We start from the raw sequence: 18247 nt of genomic DNA on the forward strand, positions 1-18247 counted from the left end.
ATTGGAGGCTTGAATTTCATTTATACACACAGCTTCTTTTCTACATAAAAGTTTATCATAATTTGATTTTTTGTCATTTGAAAGAGATAGTCTAATTTTCTTTTTGTTTATATAGGCAGACAAGTTTCAGATGTATGTCACATATTGCAAAAATAAGCCTGATTCTACTCAGCTGATATTAGAGCATGCAGGATCCTACTTTGATGTAAGTAAGAGATTACTAAAGAAGCTGTGATATTTTCTGAGTTGCATTTCGTGTACATAAAATGCAGCATGACTCATAACTTTCACCTAATGGATGGCATGATACCATTTTTATCTATCACATTTATAATGGGATTTTCTTATATTCTGTTTTTAAAAGATGCTTCTCAAATACTTCAAGCTGTATATCTGTAAAAAATTCAGATTTTAATATATACATGTGTGTATATGTCATTACTTACAATTTATATATAGTCATTAAATTTTTACATATAATATCATGTAAAAAGTATGAGTATTAACTATTAAGCTTCTTTTCCCCTCTATCAAAAAATAACTTTGGATCTTTTTCGATCATTTATTTTCCCATTTCAATTTCATGATGTTATTCACTTCCAGAAGTGGCCTATCAGTACAATTTTACAAATAGCTCTCTAACAGCTCAGACCGTCGGGACGTTCATTAATTATATTCTCATTGGTGTAAACACAGTTCGTCTTTTGTGGGACCATGTTGCGGGGAGGTTATTTAGTACAAACGGTGGTGGAGCCTCATGATATAATATATAGAGTGATTGGGGGGTTTCCAGAACAGAGTCAAACGTGTGCCAAATAAATTTTGATTAAAAGATAAGGTACTTTCGAATTTTACGTCTAATTTGGTGCACGAGGCCACGGGGGTATTAGACTTGTTTCCGTCTTTTTGTTTGTACATGGCCGAGTGTGATCATCTGCTCTTCTCCGAAAGTCTGGGAAGTTAGGATACATTTTAGCTCCTGTCTTTTGAGGTGGAGCCCTGCCTGTAGATGCCCCTATTTTAGTTGCCATTCTCATGACCAGTAGTTACACGTCACTGCCTGGGTGAATACGAAGCCCTGCTCCCAGCCCAGTGAGGCCTTCTCTTTCCAATATTTCACACGACCCTGGGTCTTTGCCATTACGTGGAGCCCAACACTGTGGCTCTATGCAGTTAGGATTATTGAAGGCCTTATTGAGCGTATGGCACACGTGCTGTTTGGAATCAAAAGTCATTAAAAAAAACCCGTGCCCTAAGGAGGATGCCAAGAGCTAAGAGCAAATGTGAAAATGAGAGCAAGCAGGAGAGAGGACTTCCTTATAGCGAGGGCGAAGGAAGCCTCCAGTAGGGAGGGTTGCGATGTGGTCTGTGGCGAGGGTGCGCACGTGGCCGAAGCTTCAGGAGCTGCAGTGGGAGAGTCTGACTGCCGGGCAGGCACAGTGATGACGGCACCAGGAGTGGTTGGCTTCCCTGCTTGACCTCTGCACGTGGAGGCCTGTAATATAGGGGAAACACTGTGTCTTTAGTATTCAAAATGATGACCGAGATTTGTTATTTTTATGTTGAGCTTATTAAAAGAAGCAGTAGTGATTTCTACTTTAGAAAAAGTGGTTTGTGTGTATTCATCGTGAGAGTAAATGAATGTAAATTTTTAGTTCCTGTTATCTGACTTACACAGTGGTGTGTGTGTGTGTGTATGCTTTTTTTTAATTCAGGAGATACAACAGCGGCATGGATTAGCCAATTCCATCTCTTCCTACCTTATTAAACCTGTTCAGCGAATAACGAAGTATCAGCTCCTTTTAAAAGTATGTATGAAGCCTCTTCAGCCTGAAAAATTTTATGCACTGTGCATTATCATTTTGACATTGTTTTATGTATATAAAGTACCCTGAGTTTTTGAAATAACACCTAGCAAATTAATGTTATTTTATAACTCATTGCCATTTATTGCCCCTACCGATTTGTCAGTGCATCTGGTAAAGAATAGTATATTCCTTGATTATGCACCTGAACTCTGTTGACTGACCCTAGCCCCTGACATAAAATGAGGAAGGAAGGAAAAATTGTCAAGCCTGGACGATTTAGTACCATTGTTCCCAGTATGACTTGTATCAGACTGACCTCTGCTGTTTCTTGGTTATGAATGATTATAGTTAAAATCACACTTGTAAAAATCAAATAACGATTAGTTCTGACGATAGAATGGTGAAGAAAACTTAGAATTTGTGATAAGAGTTGTTACAGAATTCATTATATATAACTGACGCACATTTTCTTGACTACAAGAAAAATAATTTACAAACTCTATCTCATGCTGTTTACCCCACCGTTTCCTTGGCTGGTGAATGTTATTAAACATTACAATGTACCCACATCCGTTCATCCCAGTAAGAACATTGCATGAACCCAACTAAGTCCCCAGTTCGGTCCTAACACAGCAATAGGAGATGATCATGTAATTTTTCTAGATATAAAAGAAATACAGAAGATGAAGTTATGAATGCCTGAAACCCTTACTTTTACCCTTTTTGTTAACACAAAAAAATCTAGAAACAGTAAAAAGTGGCTACATTCTTTGGTGAAGGGATACCATTATGGCATTCTTACATTGGAAAAGCTCTCCTGCACTTCCCTATCAGAACCCCATTAAGTGATTTTATGACCACCACGGCAGAAATAAGTGGTTGCTGTAAACATGAAATGAAAGTCAGGAGGCTAAGTTGTTTATATTCACGTTTGCCCTTTGCTTTCTAATTCTGCAAAGGCAATTTACCTCTTAGCGTCCTCAGGATTGATGGGTTTTGTTTTTAGCACGTGGTTCTAGTAAAGATCTCTTCCTCAGTGACCTCACATGTAGTCATTCACTATTAAACCTCTGCTTTAATTTATAAACCTGACTTTATTCTGCCCAGGGGTTCTTCAAGAGAGCAGTCATGAGCTATGCTGAGCTCCCCAGCAAGGAGGGTTTTCTGACAGTGATGTTAGTCTCAGCGCATTGCAGTTTTAAAGCACTTTTTGCCAAGCTGCTCAGAATAATAGGTGCACACCATCTGGCCATGAGAAGAGGGGCCTGTCAGGCAGCTGCATTGCCCGAAACCATCCAGGGTATGACTGCAGGGCCACGTCCCTCTTGTTGAGCCCCAGGACACAGAAAGGTGTTGTTACTGTCACTGCCTGATAAAAATCATAGATGCGCTGGTGAGAAAATACCTTGGAGCCCACCAGAATGTGAATCTGTTGTCCTGCTGTCACTCCTCTAATGACAGGCGTTCCCCTACGCAGATCTTATGCCCGGGGAGGCGTGCTGCAATCATTAGAGCTTTCTGAATGTCCCAGCACAGAGAAGAAGCGTTTCCCTGTAGGTAACTGTGCAGCGATGCTGTTCCCGCTGTGAGACAGGGCAGCTCCAGGGCAGAGGGGGCGTCGTGTTCATGGCACCAGAGGGCTCAGAATCATGCTGGGATCCTGTGCAAGCAGAGCAGTACTAACTGGACTCTGGCTTGACCTTCGGATGTAACCACTAGCTGACTGTGCTTTGCTACACTGCTTAAATATTTCATTTGTCGTTTTTGAGGCTCGGTAGTTGACGTGGACACTAACTTTGTTTTAATCTCTGACTGCATCTGGTTTCCTCTGAACTGAAGAAACGTCCTGATTTGAGCAGGACACACCCTTGCATCCATTGGATTAAGAAGCAGTTCAGGTTTATCATTCGCTCTCTATGCGAATCTCTGCCCAATTGACCACAGTTTGTTTTTATCTTGCAAGTCGTGGATTTTCACAAACTCTTTCATTTCTGCAAAGCCCTCCGTAGCAGAGCATTTTGCTCTCCTGGGCTCGTTCACGGTGTCGGTTTCCCACAGGAGCTGCTCACGTGCTGCGAGGAGGGGAAGGGGGAGATTAAGGACGGCCTGGAGGTGATGCTCAGTGTGCCAAAACGGGCCAACGACGCCATGCACCTGAGCATGCTGGAAGGTACGTCCTCCCGCCTCCTGCTGACGCCACCTGTCCACCCCCCCACCCCACCCCCCGCGTCCTTGTGCCTCTGTGTTTAGTTAGGAGTCATCAGTGCAGGTGCAGGTGCCTTCTTTTTGCAATAATTGGTCTCGTTGCTTCCCTTAAGGAGTACATGACATGCTTCCACCTCATCACAAGCCTGTCCTTGTCCCCTCACTGTAGAGCAGCCGCTCCACACTCTGAACCCTGGGAGCGCCTTGGGTCACTTGCCTTCGGCTACCTGGTCTCTGTGTTAGAAGGACAGGTGGAAAGATAGGTAGATCCATCCCCCAAGATTGTAAAACCCCTAACAGCGCTGGAATCTTCCCCATCTCTGGCATCACTTGCCAGAGCCGTGAACCGAGCAGGTTCCACATCCCTGCCCGTGCGGCCAAACAGCGCGTGGAACGTGGCGAAAAGAGAATCAGACAAATACGCCTAAAAATGGTCATCGCCGGTATAATTTCCGTGAATGCTTCTGTTTAAGAAAGCTGTTTCTGTGTTTCAGCTCAACTCTCATTATCAGGTTACACAGTTATTTTAAGAAGTCATCCTGCCCCAAACGCGTTGACCAGCCTGTGTGGTCACCATTGGTCCCATTGAACAGTTTCCCAGTTAGGGCAGAGGTGCTGCTGTTTGTTAGTTACAGAGACCCCCCCACCTCAGAGGCCAAGCCAGAGCACCTTTTCCCCCTCTGATGTAGAATCCCGAGCTGGTGGGCAGCCCTCAGGGCGTCACCGGGCACTCAGGCTCTGTCCAGCTGGTCTCTCTCCACTCCTTGGATGTTTTGCTGGTTGGCCAGCTGCAGGGTGTGTCAAGGCCACGTGAGCCTTCCATCTAGCAGGAGGTGGGGAAAGAGCGGGGAGGGGACAGCTCGAAGGGCAGAAACCAGAAGTTGTGGCCCAGGCGTAGGTGAGCGTGCTTGTGGCTGCTCCTGGCCGCACGGGGGGCTGGGAAGGGTAGTGCTGGCTCGAGCGGCCACAGAGGGGCTTCTGCTCGTAGAGGAGGGTGCCCCTGGAGGCTGGCACGTAACTAGAAGCCTTGCTTGGGTGTCGGCCACTTCAGGAAGAGACAGCCGCAGTGAACGGCAGCCAGTGACCAGAGTGCGACCGACTGGCTTGAAGAGCTTCGTGTCCAGAGGAGAGAAAACCCCCCAGGGAAGGGTAGCCAGAGGCCCAGATGGGAAACTTTAATCAGAGACTGAGTGGATGGGCGTTTTGCAAATGTTTAAGTAGCCATGATGCTACTACTGCATCATTTTTCATTTTCTTTCAAATTGACCGTGCCTCCTTTTTTTCGTGTTCTAGGGTTTGATGAAAACATTGAGTCTCAGGGAGAACTCATCCTGCAGGAATCCTTCCAAGTGTGGGACCCCAAAACCTTAATTCGAAAGGGTCGAGAACGGCACCTCTTCCTTTTTGAAATGTCCTTAGTGTTTAGTAAAGAAGTGAAAGATTCCAGTGGCAGAAGCAAGTACCTTTATAAAAGCAAATTGTTTGTAAGTATAGGCCTTCAGAATTGTAAGTTTAAAGGTGACACAGTTGCAGCTTCTTGTGGTCAGAGAAAAATTACTGTTTGTGGCCTTCAGTTTAACCTCCTAACTCCTAAAGTGTGACTCTGAAGCAGCTTCTTCAGTGAAATTCTGACGGCCTTGAGTCCACTGGAGGGCGCTTGTGAGTTTGAGTGTCCCTAGACTTAGGAAACTTGCTTTTTCTAAATTCCGTAGAATCCAACTGCAGCATAAGAAGACACTTCGTAAGTGAACTTAAATTATTTATCTCCTGTGTGCCTTAACTAGCTTTATAAATAAATCAATCATGTTAGACTATAATTAAGTAAGTTCTCATCTCATTATAATTAATATTTCATTCACCGACATTGGAATTTATTGAAGCAGCCTACTGGGTGGCTAACTGTGGGCTCTTAATGATGAAGTTTGATTTTTTCATTAAAAATACATTTATGAAAAACAGCAGCAGAATACCATTATTAGAGAAAATGTATGTTATAAGCAGAAATCGTTTTAAAGATACACAGCCCCACCTGCCTAGAGACAGCCTCCCTTGAGCGCTTGGTAGATAGAGTGATGCATCTGAATTCTTCTTTAACTTGTCGGCCTACTTCCGGGCAAGAGAAACACACCTGGTGCTCTTTTCCATGGGTGGCAGCCCCACACAAGTATCTATAAACCACAGGTCGACGCTCCAAAAAGTCTCGGGCGGGTGTCATCCTCGCCTTCCCTGCGTGGGCGATATCTCAGAGGCCTTTCAACACAAAATTGCTGGGCAGGGGGAGGAAGAACTCACAATCAGAGAATAGAAAATGTGGTAGAGTTTGGTTTCTTCACAAGATATGGCAGATCACTTATAAATATTGGTAGATGTTTGGACTTTGGACAACTTATACATTATATGTTTTTATGATATCCACGTATTAATCAAATTCCCGAAGTAATAGAATACTACCAAGTGTAGAAATCATCTTAATAATAATCTGGAGTTTGCAAGTTCAGGCTAACGATAGGCATACCATTTTCTTTGGCTTGTTTCCTGTTTGAGATTGTCTTTTGGATCACAGCCCACCTTACATCATTTTAGATCATATTGTAACTGGAAAGAAAACATGAAGCATTGCTGCCTAATAATTTCACTAGCTGGCCTTAATCAGTCCCTAGGGACCAAGCCAGTCTGTTTTAGAAGCTGATACATGTTCACTTAATTTATCTTTTAAAAGTTAAGGTTCCCTCAGAGGCCACAATTATGAATCACTTCCTTTGCTGGAAAGGAGAGAATGCATTGGGGTGAACCCGATTGCGGGGGAGGATGAAGACGTTGACCTTCATCTACACTCTTCCGTGTTCTGCATCTCCTGCAAATGCATGTATTGTAGAGAGAAAGTTTGTCTCTTAGCCCTTAACATTATTGGCGAAATAGTAAACATTAACGCTATTGATAAACACAGTGGAAACGAACTGCATTTTAAAATATCATTTAGCTTCTCCTGTGAAGCTAGTTCGTTAATGGAGGTGCATGGTAGCAGCTCTTTTGCAACTAGGACAGACTCATTTTATTGTTTATAAGGTTGAAAATAGTCAGCTCTTAATTTTCCAGATAATAGGAAATAGAACTTTCCAGATATTTTGTTTTCTTCTTCTGGATTTGCTTGTTGATCTGCATCAGGATTTCCAGTGGAGGTGCTCAGAGGAAGCGAAAGAGATGAAGCCAATCGTGTAGCCTAAGAACAAAATTTCCTCATTTTAACTAAAGTGAGGTCTAAGGAGTATGTATCAGTGTAAACAAAACCGTGTCATTACAACCTAGCACGAGCACGAGTCACCAAAAACGGTTTCCTTTGTCTCTGTTCTATATCCTGCCAGAATTTTACTGTTGCCTAATTATGTAATTGTCTTTTTATCCAGACCTCAGAGTTGGGTGTCACAGAACACGTTGAAGGAGATCCTTGCAAATTTGCACTGTGGGTGGGGAGGACGCCAACTTCAGATAATAAAATTGTCCTTAAGGTACGTCCATCCGAGGCTTGGGAATGTGCTTTGTGACAAGATGACCATGTCTGTGAGTGCTTTTTCCTGTTGTTGAGCCATATTGGTTTTCACGTCCTTTTATCGTTCCCTTTGTGTTCTGTAGAGATTGGGGATTACCACAAAAAGAACAGTAGAATAAATTCAGTTTGGTATTCTAGTGGTGAAATTACTCGAGCTAAATTTTTGCTTGCCTACAAAAGGTCACTTGGAGAAAGGTCTTTCTAAGCTTCTCCATTCTTCCAGTCTTGCAAAGAATTGGGTGATTCCATAAGAGATGCAAGAAGTTGAGGTACAGGAGGAGGGAGATATGGACCAGTAGCTCCCATTGTGCACTTGACCTCTGGTTTCCAAAGGAGAATAGGCACCTGATGAATCTGTGAGGGCCTTTGACAGTTTCAAGGCTGAACGTGCCAGGAGTCTTCATGGGGTCCTAAGAGTCTTTGGCTTTCCAGTTTGGAGGCAGAGAAAAAAAGTGGGGTGGGGGGGGCGGGTCATGATCAGGTATAGGGTTTGGTAATGTTATCATTTAAAGTGTTCAAAAACACTAAGGGTGCTTTGGAGTGTGTAGTCTTTGAGGGAGGAATATATCTTTGAATATTTAATTTGAACGCTGTTTTGAGTACACTAACCTCTCCTAGGAAAGTTGGAGGGCTCTAAGGGTGTCTTGTGGACTTCCCTCCTCCTGTGTTTGAGAAAATGCAGATGGAACTGTCTTTCTGAGCTATCTGGAAAGACCATAAGCGACTTCAGATGGAGCTGAAGATTTGTAGAATATTGGGAGACGAGCCAAAGGCTTAATGGGCCTCTGGTGTGTGGACTTGCATGTCAGCAATTTTGTCCCTTACATTCTTTTTGAATCTCTCTACGGTATTTCCAGCAACTGTGAGTTATTTAACAGTACAGCGCTCTTGTAGAGCCTGTACTTTAGTGACCGCTGACTGTGGAAGCCATTGTGTTCCTAAGGTCTTTATTCACATGGAAATGATGGATTGTTTTGCAATGAATATATGACTACGAACCCAGTGTATTCTCGTTAGTACTGGCGTAAAGCCCTATAAAATATAAATTGCACTGATAGCTCGATATTAGATAGCTGAACTTTTCTAAGGGATAAAGTTTTAAAGTATACTCAAGACCTTAAAACTTCCAACTTATGAGTATTTATCCAGATTAGCTGCAGTGACACATGCCAAAGGGTACATCTGAGAAATAGTGCCAGATATTCTAGCCAGATATGGACTACTTTCATTTAGGACATAATAAAATACTCATGATGCAATTGAAGAATCAGATTTCCTTGCAGGCTTTACCAAATGAAAGTTTTCTAGGGAATTGAGGGTAATATTTTTCTGACTTCTAATGAGAGGCTAAAGGAAATGCTGTCCTTATTAATTTCAGAGACTGCTTAGTGGTGGTGGTGGTGGTGTTGATGGCGTAGATGGTGGTGGAGGTGGAGGTGGTGGATATTTTAGCAGTGGTGATGGTGGTTATGGTATAGGTGGTGGTGAGGGTGTCGATGGTGGTAGAGATGGTGAGGGTGTCGGTGGTAGAGATGGTGAGGGTATCGGTGGTAGAGATGGTGAGGGTGTCGATGGTGGTAGAGATGGTGAGGGTGGAGGTGGAGTGGTGGATATTTTAGCAGCGGTGATGGTGGTTATGGTATAGGTGGTGGTGAGGGTGTCGATGGTGGTAGAGATGGTGAGGGTGTCGATGGTGGTAGAGATGGTGAGGGTGGAGGTGGAGGTGGAGTTGGTGGATATTTTAGCAGTGGTGATGGTGGTTATGGTATAGGTGGTGGTGAGGGTGTCGATGGTGGTAGAGATGGTGAGGGTGTCAATGGTGGTAGAGATGGTGAGGGTGTCGATGGTGGTAGAGATGGTGAGGGTGGAGGTGGAGGTGGAATTGGTGGATATTTTAGCAGTGGCGATGGTGGTTATGGTATAGGTGGTGGTGAGGGTGTCGATGGTGGTAGAGATGGTGAGGGTGTCGATGGTGGTAGAGATGGTGAGGGTGTAGATGGTGGTAGAGATGGTGAGGGTGGAGGTGGAGGTGGAGTTGGTGGATATTTTAGCAGTGGTGATGGTGGTTATGGTATAGGTGGTGGTGAGGGTATAGACAGTGGTAGAGATGGCAGTGGTGTAGATGGTGTAGACGGTGGTGGTGGCAGTGGTGACAGTAACGGTGGTAATGACGGTGATGGTGATGGCCTAGTACTTGTAGAACAAAATTGTGACCTGTTTTTACTTTTACAGTCTGGAAAGGAGAATTTTATTTCTAAATCCTTTCTTGAACAGATTGAGACTACTGAGAGTATGAAACAAATTATTCCCTTCTCTTAGCCAAGTGGGGCCTTTGCTTAGTACTCTAGCTGGGTTACCTTTCTTTTACTGTCTCTGAAAAATTGGTGCCTTTTTTCCTTGTTTAATTTCTTTAAAGTTAGGAGAATTGCTCTCCATAAAGGTAATGGTCAGTTTGCTCTACTTAAATTATGAGAATTTTCTTTATTTCTGAACATGGTACATACAGATCTCCAAACTTTGCCAAATGGCCTTTCTCAGATACTTCACTTTGTTTAACGTCCCAAATATTTGTCTCAGGCATTTAAATGCCAGTAGTTCTGTGTTGTTCACAGTTGTCCATCCTGAGATGCTGATTTCATGCACAGATTCCCCTGTTCCCTAGTCACGCTGCCTCCTGCCCCAGGAGAAATCGGTTTAACTGCTCTCCTGGCATCAGATCTGGGAAGAGGGACAGGAGGCTCCTTTTCTCCTTCACTTATTTCTCTGTTACTGCCTCTCATTAACTTTGAAGACACACCCTCCAGTGAAAACATTTTATTTAGAAAGAGAGTTCTCAATTTTAATTTCCTTCCCCAGCATGGGCTTTGACCTTGTATTTTCAAAAACAAGGTCCACCACGAGAAAATGCTGGGTTCCCCTCCCTGCGTGATCTCATCCATAATCCCACTGACGATTGTTTTAATCATTCACAGGGAATTATGCTTATATCATAGGAGGTTGATGTTTTCCGTAAGGAAATTAAAAGCTGTTACTGAGGCCCAGAACATGTAAAAAGGAAAAAAAAAAAAAACCACCTCCTTTGAGGCACAGTGAAAGACAAAAATCTGGAAAAAGTGATGCCATATGTGTTCATTCCACCGATGCTTGTTGAGTATCTACGATGTGTCATTTCCAGAGAACCTTTCTCCAGTGTTGCAGTGGAGTTGAGGGAAATCCACCATATGTAACTGGCAGTAGGCTACCCTGGTTTATCCCCGTGGTCTAACCAGAGGTGGATACAGGCAGAGATTGGGGGGATGGGCTGGGGTGTCCACCCCCCGGGAATCCCGGCTTCTTCACCTGCTGGCAGTGTGGCCTTAGGCACATTTCCAGTGTGTCCACACTGCAGGTCCTCATTTATAATAGGAGGATTAAGGAGGCCCCAACTCCGCAGAGTGCAAGTGGGGATATGGGGAGCGGACGCAGCTGGGGAAACGGTGCAGCTGCACCAGTTGATCGTGAGTCCAAGGGGGCGAGGTGGCAAGCTCTGGGGCACTGGCCACTTGTCTGCCTAAAGGGCCTCAAGACACTTGGGTTTGGGGGTGGTTGTGCTTTCATATTTACCCAGGGCTGCTTAACAGGTCTTAGGGCTGGAGAATGATTGATTACTAGAATATTCAGAGATCTGGAATAACATGAACGCTATAGAATAAAAACGGTCTTGATGACAGAATATTCAAAATTAGGGTCATTTATTTGGTGGGAAATTAAACACAGGAGATGGTTGCTTTTCTGCTGAAAAGTTATTTTTTAAATGGGCAATTCCAGGAATGCAGGGACCTGAGTGTGGTTAGTGCAGGTTCTGGAAAAGGCCCCTTCTGTATCCTGATTGATTCTAACACTTTGTCAAGGCCTCCAGTATAGAAAACAAGCAGGACTGGATCAAGCATATCCGGGAAGTGATCCAGGAAAGGACCATTCACCTGAAAGGCGCCCTGAAGGAGCCCATTCACATCCCCAAAACAGCTCCGGCAACGAGACAGAAGGGAAGGAGGTCAGTGCCTAGGGATTTTTTTGTAAGTTTGCTTTTATTGAAGGAAAGGAACAAGGCAATGTTAACATACTATTTTTCAAAAATCATTTTTCTCAAATATTTTTGAGAAGTATCGAGGAGTAATTTTTTAAAGAATACAATTTATATATAACATCATTCTTAGTAATGAAATTCCTTTGTCAAGACAACCACCTCCTTCAGCTTAAAGTAAATGAAAGTCTATATGCAAATCCCTAATTCTTTTCCTTTTCCACCCCAAGTGTTATTAATCTGTGCTCCTGTGTAAGTCGTGCATGTGACCTTGGACAAGTTATGTAGCAATTAGACGTTTTTGCTTCTCATTTCTAAAATGGCAGTGACCCTATCAACTGGATTTTTATTACTGTGAGAACTAAATGCAGTGGTAGATGTTAGACTCTCAGCCCAGGGCCCAGCAAAAAACCTGTTCTCAGTGAAGAGTCAGTCATCTATCGTCATTAATACCGTGGTGGCAGCCGTAATCAGAGACCGATTTGCACCTCTTTAAACAAATCTGTTCTTCCTCCCATGGCTGATAGCCCATCTTTACCATTCTTGAAAAGCAAATCCAGCAATGTCAGGAATTTCTCTGTGTCTCCAGGGATGGAGAGGATCTGGATAGCCAAGGAGATGGCAGCAGCCAGCCTGATACGATTTCAATCGCATCCCGGACGTCTCAGAACACGCTGGACAGTGATAAGGTGAGCCAGAACTAGCCCCCTTTTCTTTGGGGAGGTGCATGTGGCCAGTCTCCGGTCGGTCGATAAATGACAGTTTGTCATCAGCATTTCAAACAGCTGCCATGGGTTAAAAGAGGTGCCTGGACATTGTACCAGGAGCAAAGATTTACAGTGTCAGGGCTAGCAGACTTGAACCCTGAAGATTCAGGAAAAAATCACTCGCCCTTCCCAGTGCCGTTACATGGTTTTCTATCCGAGTGTTCTAAGGCAGTGTGTTTAAGCTATTTTATTTTATATTAAGCAGAAGACCCTATTATTTTAAATTAAGTCTTACACAGAGCCGTGGTGTGTGAAAGCGGGGCGCTCTGATTGAAGCAGGGGCAGCGGCATCTGCCGGTGGGCCCTGAGGCGTCCGTGAACTACCCACCAGGAAGGAGGATCTGATTTGCAGCAAAGAAGTCTGTAGGTTTACCTTCTACAGCAGTGGCCTAGAGTGTCCTGTGATTCTGTCTTGATAGAATCAACTAACCTACAAAATAAACTGATGGGAGAAGTTGGAACCCTGGGCTTACGTGATGCACAGGTGACCAGAGACCCCTGTAAAAGCCAGTGGAAGCATTGATGTCCACAGAGTCCTCAGTTCCTACTGAGATAAGCACCTATTCTGTTCTTTTTCTAGAAGGCTTAAGACCAAGTTCTTAAAACAAGGTTTTGACAGCAAGTAGGGGTTTCATTGAACTTGCCGTTGGTTCAGAATTCCTGGGTTTCTCAGTGCCTGACACGGGCTGGACTTTCCCACGAGAGACCTTCGTCCCGAGGGGGCTGGAGGAGTCTGCCTTTGCGAGATGTCTCCACAGCCCACTCACTGTCCTGACCTCCCGTCATTTGGAGACGGCCGCTGTCAGAGCAGAGAGCCCGGTGTCGGGGTTTGCTTCAGCGGGCAAGTCTGAGTCCCAGCCTTCGGTCTTTTCGCACTTGCTTTCACAGAATTCATGGTGTTGAATGTTGTTTCCAGGACAGAAGTGAGTAGGTTTAAAAAGATTGGTTTCCTACATTGATTTCATTTTCAGAATCCTTCTAATAGGAGTAATTCGCTCTTTCTCAACCTCCTTTTTGACTTCACTAAATAATAAGCCCTAGAACTTACAATGCTTAGAGTAACAGGACTGGAAAACAAAAACAATGTCTCGTTTGATTTTGTTCGGAGCTCGGTGTATTACGTTCAGAAAATATTTCTCTCCAGTAGTAATAATGAGGAATAAGATAAATGACATGTTCAGTCATTTGGTCCCTAATAGCCTCTTTCCCTGAGGCCCACCCACCCCCCATAGTCATTCAGTGAAGAAAATAAAGTTTGAACTTGGAAACATCTCATTAGAGTAATCCCAATTATTTTCTTTTAAAAAAGTAGTAATTGAGGTGACTGGGTTATCTTAATAGTTACACAAGACTTCCACCTGAAGGAAAGGTCCAAAGTAATCGTGGCTCCTGCCGAGGGGACCAATTCACAGACTCGCCAAGGCTGAGCGTCGCCGCCCCAGCTGGAGGTCCACCAAGCCCCCAGACTCGCAGTCTTACCAGATGTCCTCTCATGGATCTGGTCTGGGTTTACCTGAGTTAGAAATTTATTTAAAAAACAGGTTATTTGAGTGAAATTGCCAGAGAAAAATAAATATAAAAAGTTCTGTCCTTTGGAAGGGGTGTTAAGATTTTTCTGGTGGTTGGCCCAAGAAGAAAGGGTAGCTTTGCGTCTTGGGTGATTTATGTATAAATGGGTGGTGGGGGGAGTCTGGAAACGCCCCCTGCATCTGGGAAGGGGCTCCTGGCTCTCCAGCCCCCGGCTCTGAGATGGAGCTGCCTGGTACCAGGTTGTGCCTCTGGCCCACAGAGAACCGTGTGCTAGTGCCCCCGGGCTCCCTGGCCCCCGACACTGGGCGCTGCGGGGCGCCGACTGGGATTCACAGGGGGTTTGCCCCAGAGATGAGGCTCTGCCCTGGAGTTAGGAAGAGGCAACTCGTTCTACTTCGAATCTATTATAGCAAAATAGGCTTATGTGAACTTGGATTTGAGTCTGTACAACTCCTGTAGAAAAGTAAGGCATTATCCTAGGAACTGTTACTTTTAAGACAACACATTGGGCTTCCCTGGTGGCGCAGTGGTAGAGAGTCCGCCTGCCGATGCAGGGAACACGGGTTCATGCCCTGGTCCAGGAAGATCCCACATGCCATGGAGCCTGCGTGTCCCGTGCCTGTGCTCTGCAACAGGAGAGGCCTGCATACCGCAAAAAAAAAAAAAAGACAACACATTAGGTACCCAGTGAGAGAGAAGGGATATGTCACTAGCAACAGTATAGGTTTGCGGAAATTAATCATTTTACACTGGGGATCTACTGGGGTATTAGAATTATTAAAGAACTGCCTCTTAAATATTTTATCTGTGAAGGTAACTCACCAGTTTCTGTTTACCTCATCTCATACCTTAGGCACCGAACTTCATTCGGTAGCTCAGAAATCCCGCCAGGGCCCCTTCTGCAGGTGCCGCCTTGCCTGTGCTCCCGGGTGAAGCTGTGATAGCAGCCCCTCACTCAGCCGCTCTCAGCCTACCTGATGTGCTCATGACTCTTAACCGTCTCGCGTAGTGACATGCCAAAACTGCTTTCTTAAGTGGACGTGGCAGGTATTTAATACCCCTCATTGAGTCCATAGGTCCTTAATAGGACGAACACAAAAAGGATTAAATGTCTTCCTAAGACCGTAGAATGGCAATGGGTTGTCTTCTTCCGTTCTTGTGTTCTGTATTTGGGAGGAAAATAAGCAGCGTGTGACACTTAATATGGATAAGTCAGAGTGTGGAGTTTGGAGGGGCCATACCCATGAGGCCTTATACAAAAGAAGGCCCATGTTTGCGACCACACATATGCCTACACATGTCTGTTCTCTGCTTTGGGGAGGTTTTTCTCCTTTTATGTACTTCTCTGGTAGAACATTTCAGGGTCAGTAGATGATTCAGGAGAATACATTTAAGAAATTGCATCCTTTATGGAGTCAGTTTGTAAAATGCACTGTTACTCTGAAGTAGGCTTAAACAGAAAGCCCTGTTATCTCTGATGGCAGTAACTTTTCATATGTCCCAAGGTTCTTTCCACCCTACATATTTCAAGTTTAAATAGCCTCTGATGACATGGGCAGATAGATCTGGCAAGGGAAATTACTTAACCATATTCTGCCTGTTTGACTTAATTTATGATGTCTGTTATGAGTTAGTTGTTATCATGGAGTTTGGTTCCATTTCAGAAACCGGGTGGGGGGATGTTTTCAGCTTGGCCTCTTGGAGAACTCTTGGGGAGAAGTTGTCTGCCCAGTGCTGTAGTAACTCTCAGATGAGGCACAGGGTTTTAGAAGAGTCAGGTAAGGAGGGGCCTGGAGACACCCTCTCTCCAGGGACACTGTTAGCAGATACAGACCACAGGGCCCCCGAGCACCTTTCCTTCTTTGCAAACGTCGGTTTTAAAAGCTGCCATCTCTTTGTTCCAGATGTCAGTGTAGCACTGATTCTTGCCCTTATTAATGGTGCTTGCACTGATAAAGCGATCTCATGAAAATATAATGTGGGTTCCAGAGAAATCAAATGCTTGCCAGATTCTTATCTCATTTGTCCTGAGCTTGTCTCCCTGATGTTGGGAGGGGACGCCTCCAGGTCACTGCGGGGACGAGGGAGGCCAGGTGACCCTCGCAGGGCCACCCGGAATAGAGAGCGGAAACCAGAAACGGAATGTGGATCTAATTACCTGGCGGGGTCTAGACCCTGTTACTTCACACTAGAGCTGAGGAGGAACTAAATATTTTGGCATATTAAAGAAGCATTTTTAGTATTTTTTCCTTCTGTGTGCATTATTAGTCTGTGGTTTGCTTCATATAACAAAAATTTATATTATAAGGAAAATAGAAAATATGTGAATCAGATATAGGCTACTACTATAGAACAAACCATCTTGAGGTCAGGATGAAAAAAATAACCAAGGCCAGACAGGGCAGGCTGTGGAAAAGCGGCCCGAGGCAGCAGGGGGCCAGGTGTGAGCCTTCTCTAGGTCTGAAGCCGAGCCGTGCTATTTGTAATGAACGAGAAATTCAGTTGAGACTTGATACTTGGCACGAATTTTGCCCCTAAGCTTGTGATGTGAGTATATGAATTCACACATTTTAAAAAAATAAATGGTTTCAGTTACTTTTCATGAAGTATATATAGCACTGTGTTGGGGATATGAAATTTATGTAGTTTAAAAAGTCAGTAAACCTCTGTGAAGTGACAGTCTGCACCATAGGAGCTTGGATGGATTTCCATAAATTGCAGCGCTGAGGTAGTGTATAAAGTCATTAATGCCAGTATGTTTTAAGATGAGGCTGGCTTCAAGTTTTGGAGGAAGGAAGCCTGCATTCAGCCTGCTTAGGAAGTGCCTCGTGCTTGCATCAGCCCCGTCCCTCACGTACCTGGCACTGTGTGCCGCCCGCCTAAGCTCACGCTCTCCCCGCTGCCTGCAGTTGCCAGAAGCAGGAGGGAGCCTTGGCTCGAGGCGCTGCCCAGCCTGCTGCCCTTGCCACGGTGTCCCAGAGCCTCGTGTAGGTTTGCCCGCGTGGGCATGAAGTTGAGTCCCTTCGTTCAGAAGCCTTTCTGGGCACAGCACATAGTTTTAATCCCGGGATGTCAGTTAAGGGTCTCGACTCCGCCCAGAGGGTAACGGAGTCGAGTAAGCAAAGTATTTAGCGTCCAACAGCAGATGGTTAAGAACAAGCAGGTGCTCCCCAGCCAGGCCTCTGAGCTCTGCTTCTCAGCAGCCTCTCTGTGCCTCAGTTTCCTCATCTGTAACAGGGGACAGTACGACTCCCCCCTCTAGGGCTGTGAGCATTAAAAACGTGCGTTTGGAACAGTGCCTTACACGCCCTGAGCACTGCCTAGATGTCGACGGTCACTGTGTCCTCGTTTCAAAAATTGCCTCCTTCTCCCTCGTTACTGGCTGTTGCAGACCCGCTGCACATCGGCCTCTTAGTGAGCACTCCTGCCTGCAGTGGATTTAGAAGCTAATTGTGTTCCTTAGGAGCTAGAAGCTGTGCTAAGGGTAAGTTGCTCAGACTCAGTTCCTGAACTTGCATGTCTTGGTGGCTCAGCAGCTGAATACTGATCACGTGTTGAACGGGCAGCCTCTGAAGAAGCGGGAGACTCTTGCTTGAAACGTTTTCCCAGCCGCTCCCCTGTAATCCTACCGCATCAGCCGTAGGATGAGTCCGTGCTCTTCACGAGGTCGGTTCGTGCCTTCCCAGGTGCAAGGGCATCGAGCCCTGTGCAGCCCAGGACAGGTGCCGTTCCACAGGAACAAGCAGAGAAAGCCCTCCCCGCTGGCAGCCTGGCGAGGGTGGCCCCTGGCATTGGTTCCCTTTATCTTTCTAAGTGACTGTGGCTTTTTGTAATTTTTAACAAGTTTCTGAAGTGCTCGCATAAAGCCACAGAACGAATGCAGCCTTTGCTAACTTTACTCAATCAGAAAAACAAAATTTTTCCCATGCTGGAGCAGAGAGCCTCAGTTCTAAGAAAAGGCAGAGTTTTCAAAACTACAACTTCAGGTATAACTGTTAACAAAAGTGCTTCTAAAAATAGTGGTGCATCGGGAAGTGCTTTTCAATGTAGATTTTACAGTACTGGTCAAAGTCACTGCTGACAATGGCGGCCCAGCTTTGATTCAGACTCGAGGCTGGTGGTTTATCCTGGTTGTTCTTCCTCTGGGTGAGGGACCCAGTCGGCTGGTTACCTGGCTGTCATACCTTAGCTTGTCAGGGGGAAAAAAAGAGGCCTTTCAAATGAACTTTTCTGGATAAGTGCTGCTCACCCAGGAAACACAGCAAACAGGCTCCTTTGGGCTTAGTTGTCCCAAGAGGGGTCTTGCTTTCCAGGGCCTGTGATTGAA

General features: G+C 45.0%; 1 protein-coding gene across 4 annotated transcripts in view; it reads left to right on the plus strand.

The window, feature by feature from the left end:
• TRIO (trio Rho guanine nucleotide exchange factor) overlaps positions 1–18247 on the plus strand; it is a 363915-nt gene that overhangs the window by 260542 nt on the left and 85126 nt on the right. For all 4 annotated transcript variants that reach the window (XM_027125334.1, XM_027125333.1, XM_027125336.1 and 1 more), the window contains exons 27-33: positions 116–205; positions 1716–1808; positions 3867–3978; positions 5307–5497; positions 7418–7519; positions 11451–11593; positions 12213–12312. In XM_027125334.1, coding sequence (XP_026981135.1) covers positions 116–205; positions 1716–1808; positions 3867–3978; positions 5307–5497; positions 7418–7519; positions 11451–11593; positions 12213–12312 — 831 coding nt within the window. The remainder of the gene's footprint in view (positions 1–115; positions 206–1715; positions 1809–3866; positions 3979–5306; positions 5498–7417; positions 7520–11450; positions 11594–12212; positions 12313–18247) is intronic.

The sequence above is a fragment of the Aethalodelphis obliquidens genome, unplaced genomic scaffold (assembly GCF_003676395.1).
Source record: "Aethalodelphis obliquidens isolate GAN/ISIS:26980383/991018 unplaced genomic scaffold, ASM367639v1 scaffold29, whole genome shotgun sequence".
Lineage (NCBI taxonomy): Eukaryota > Metazoa > Chordata > Mammalia > Artiodactyla > Delphinidae > Aethalodelphis > Aethalodelphis obliquidens.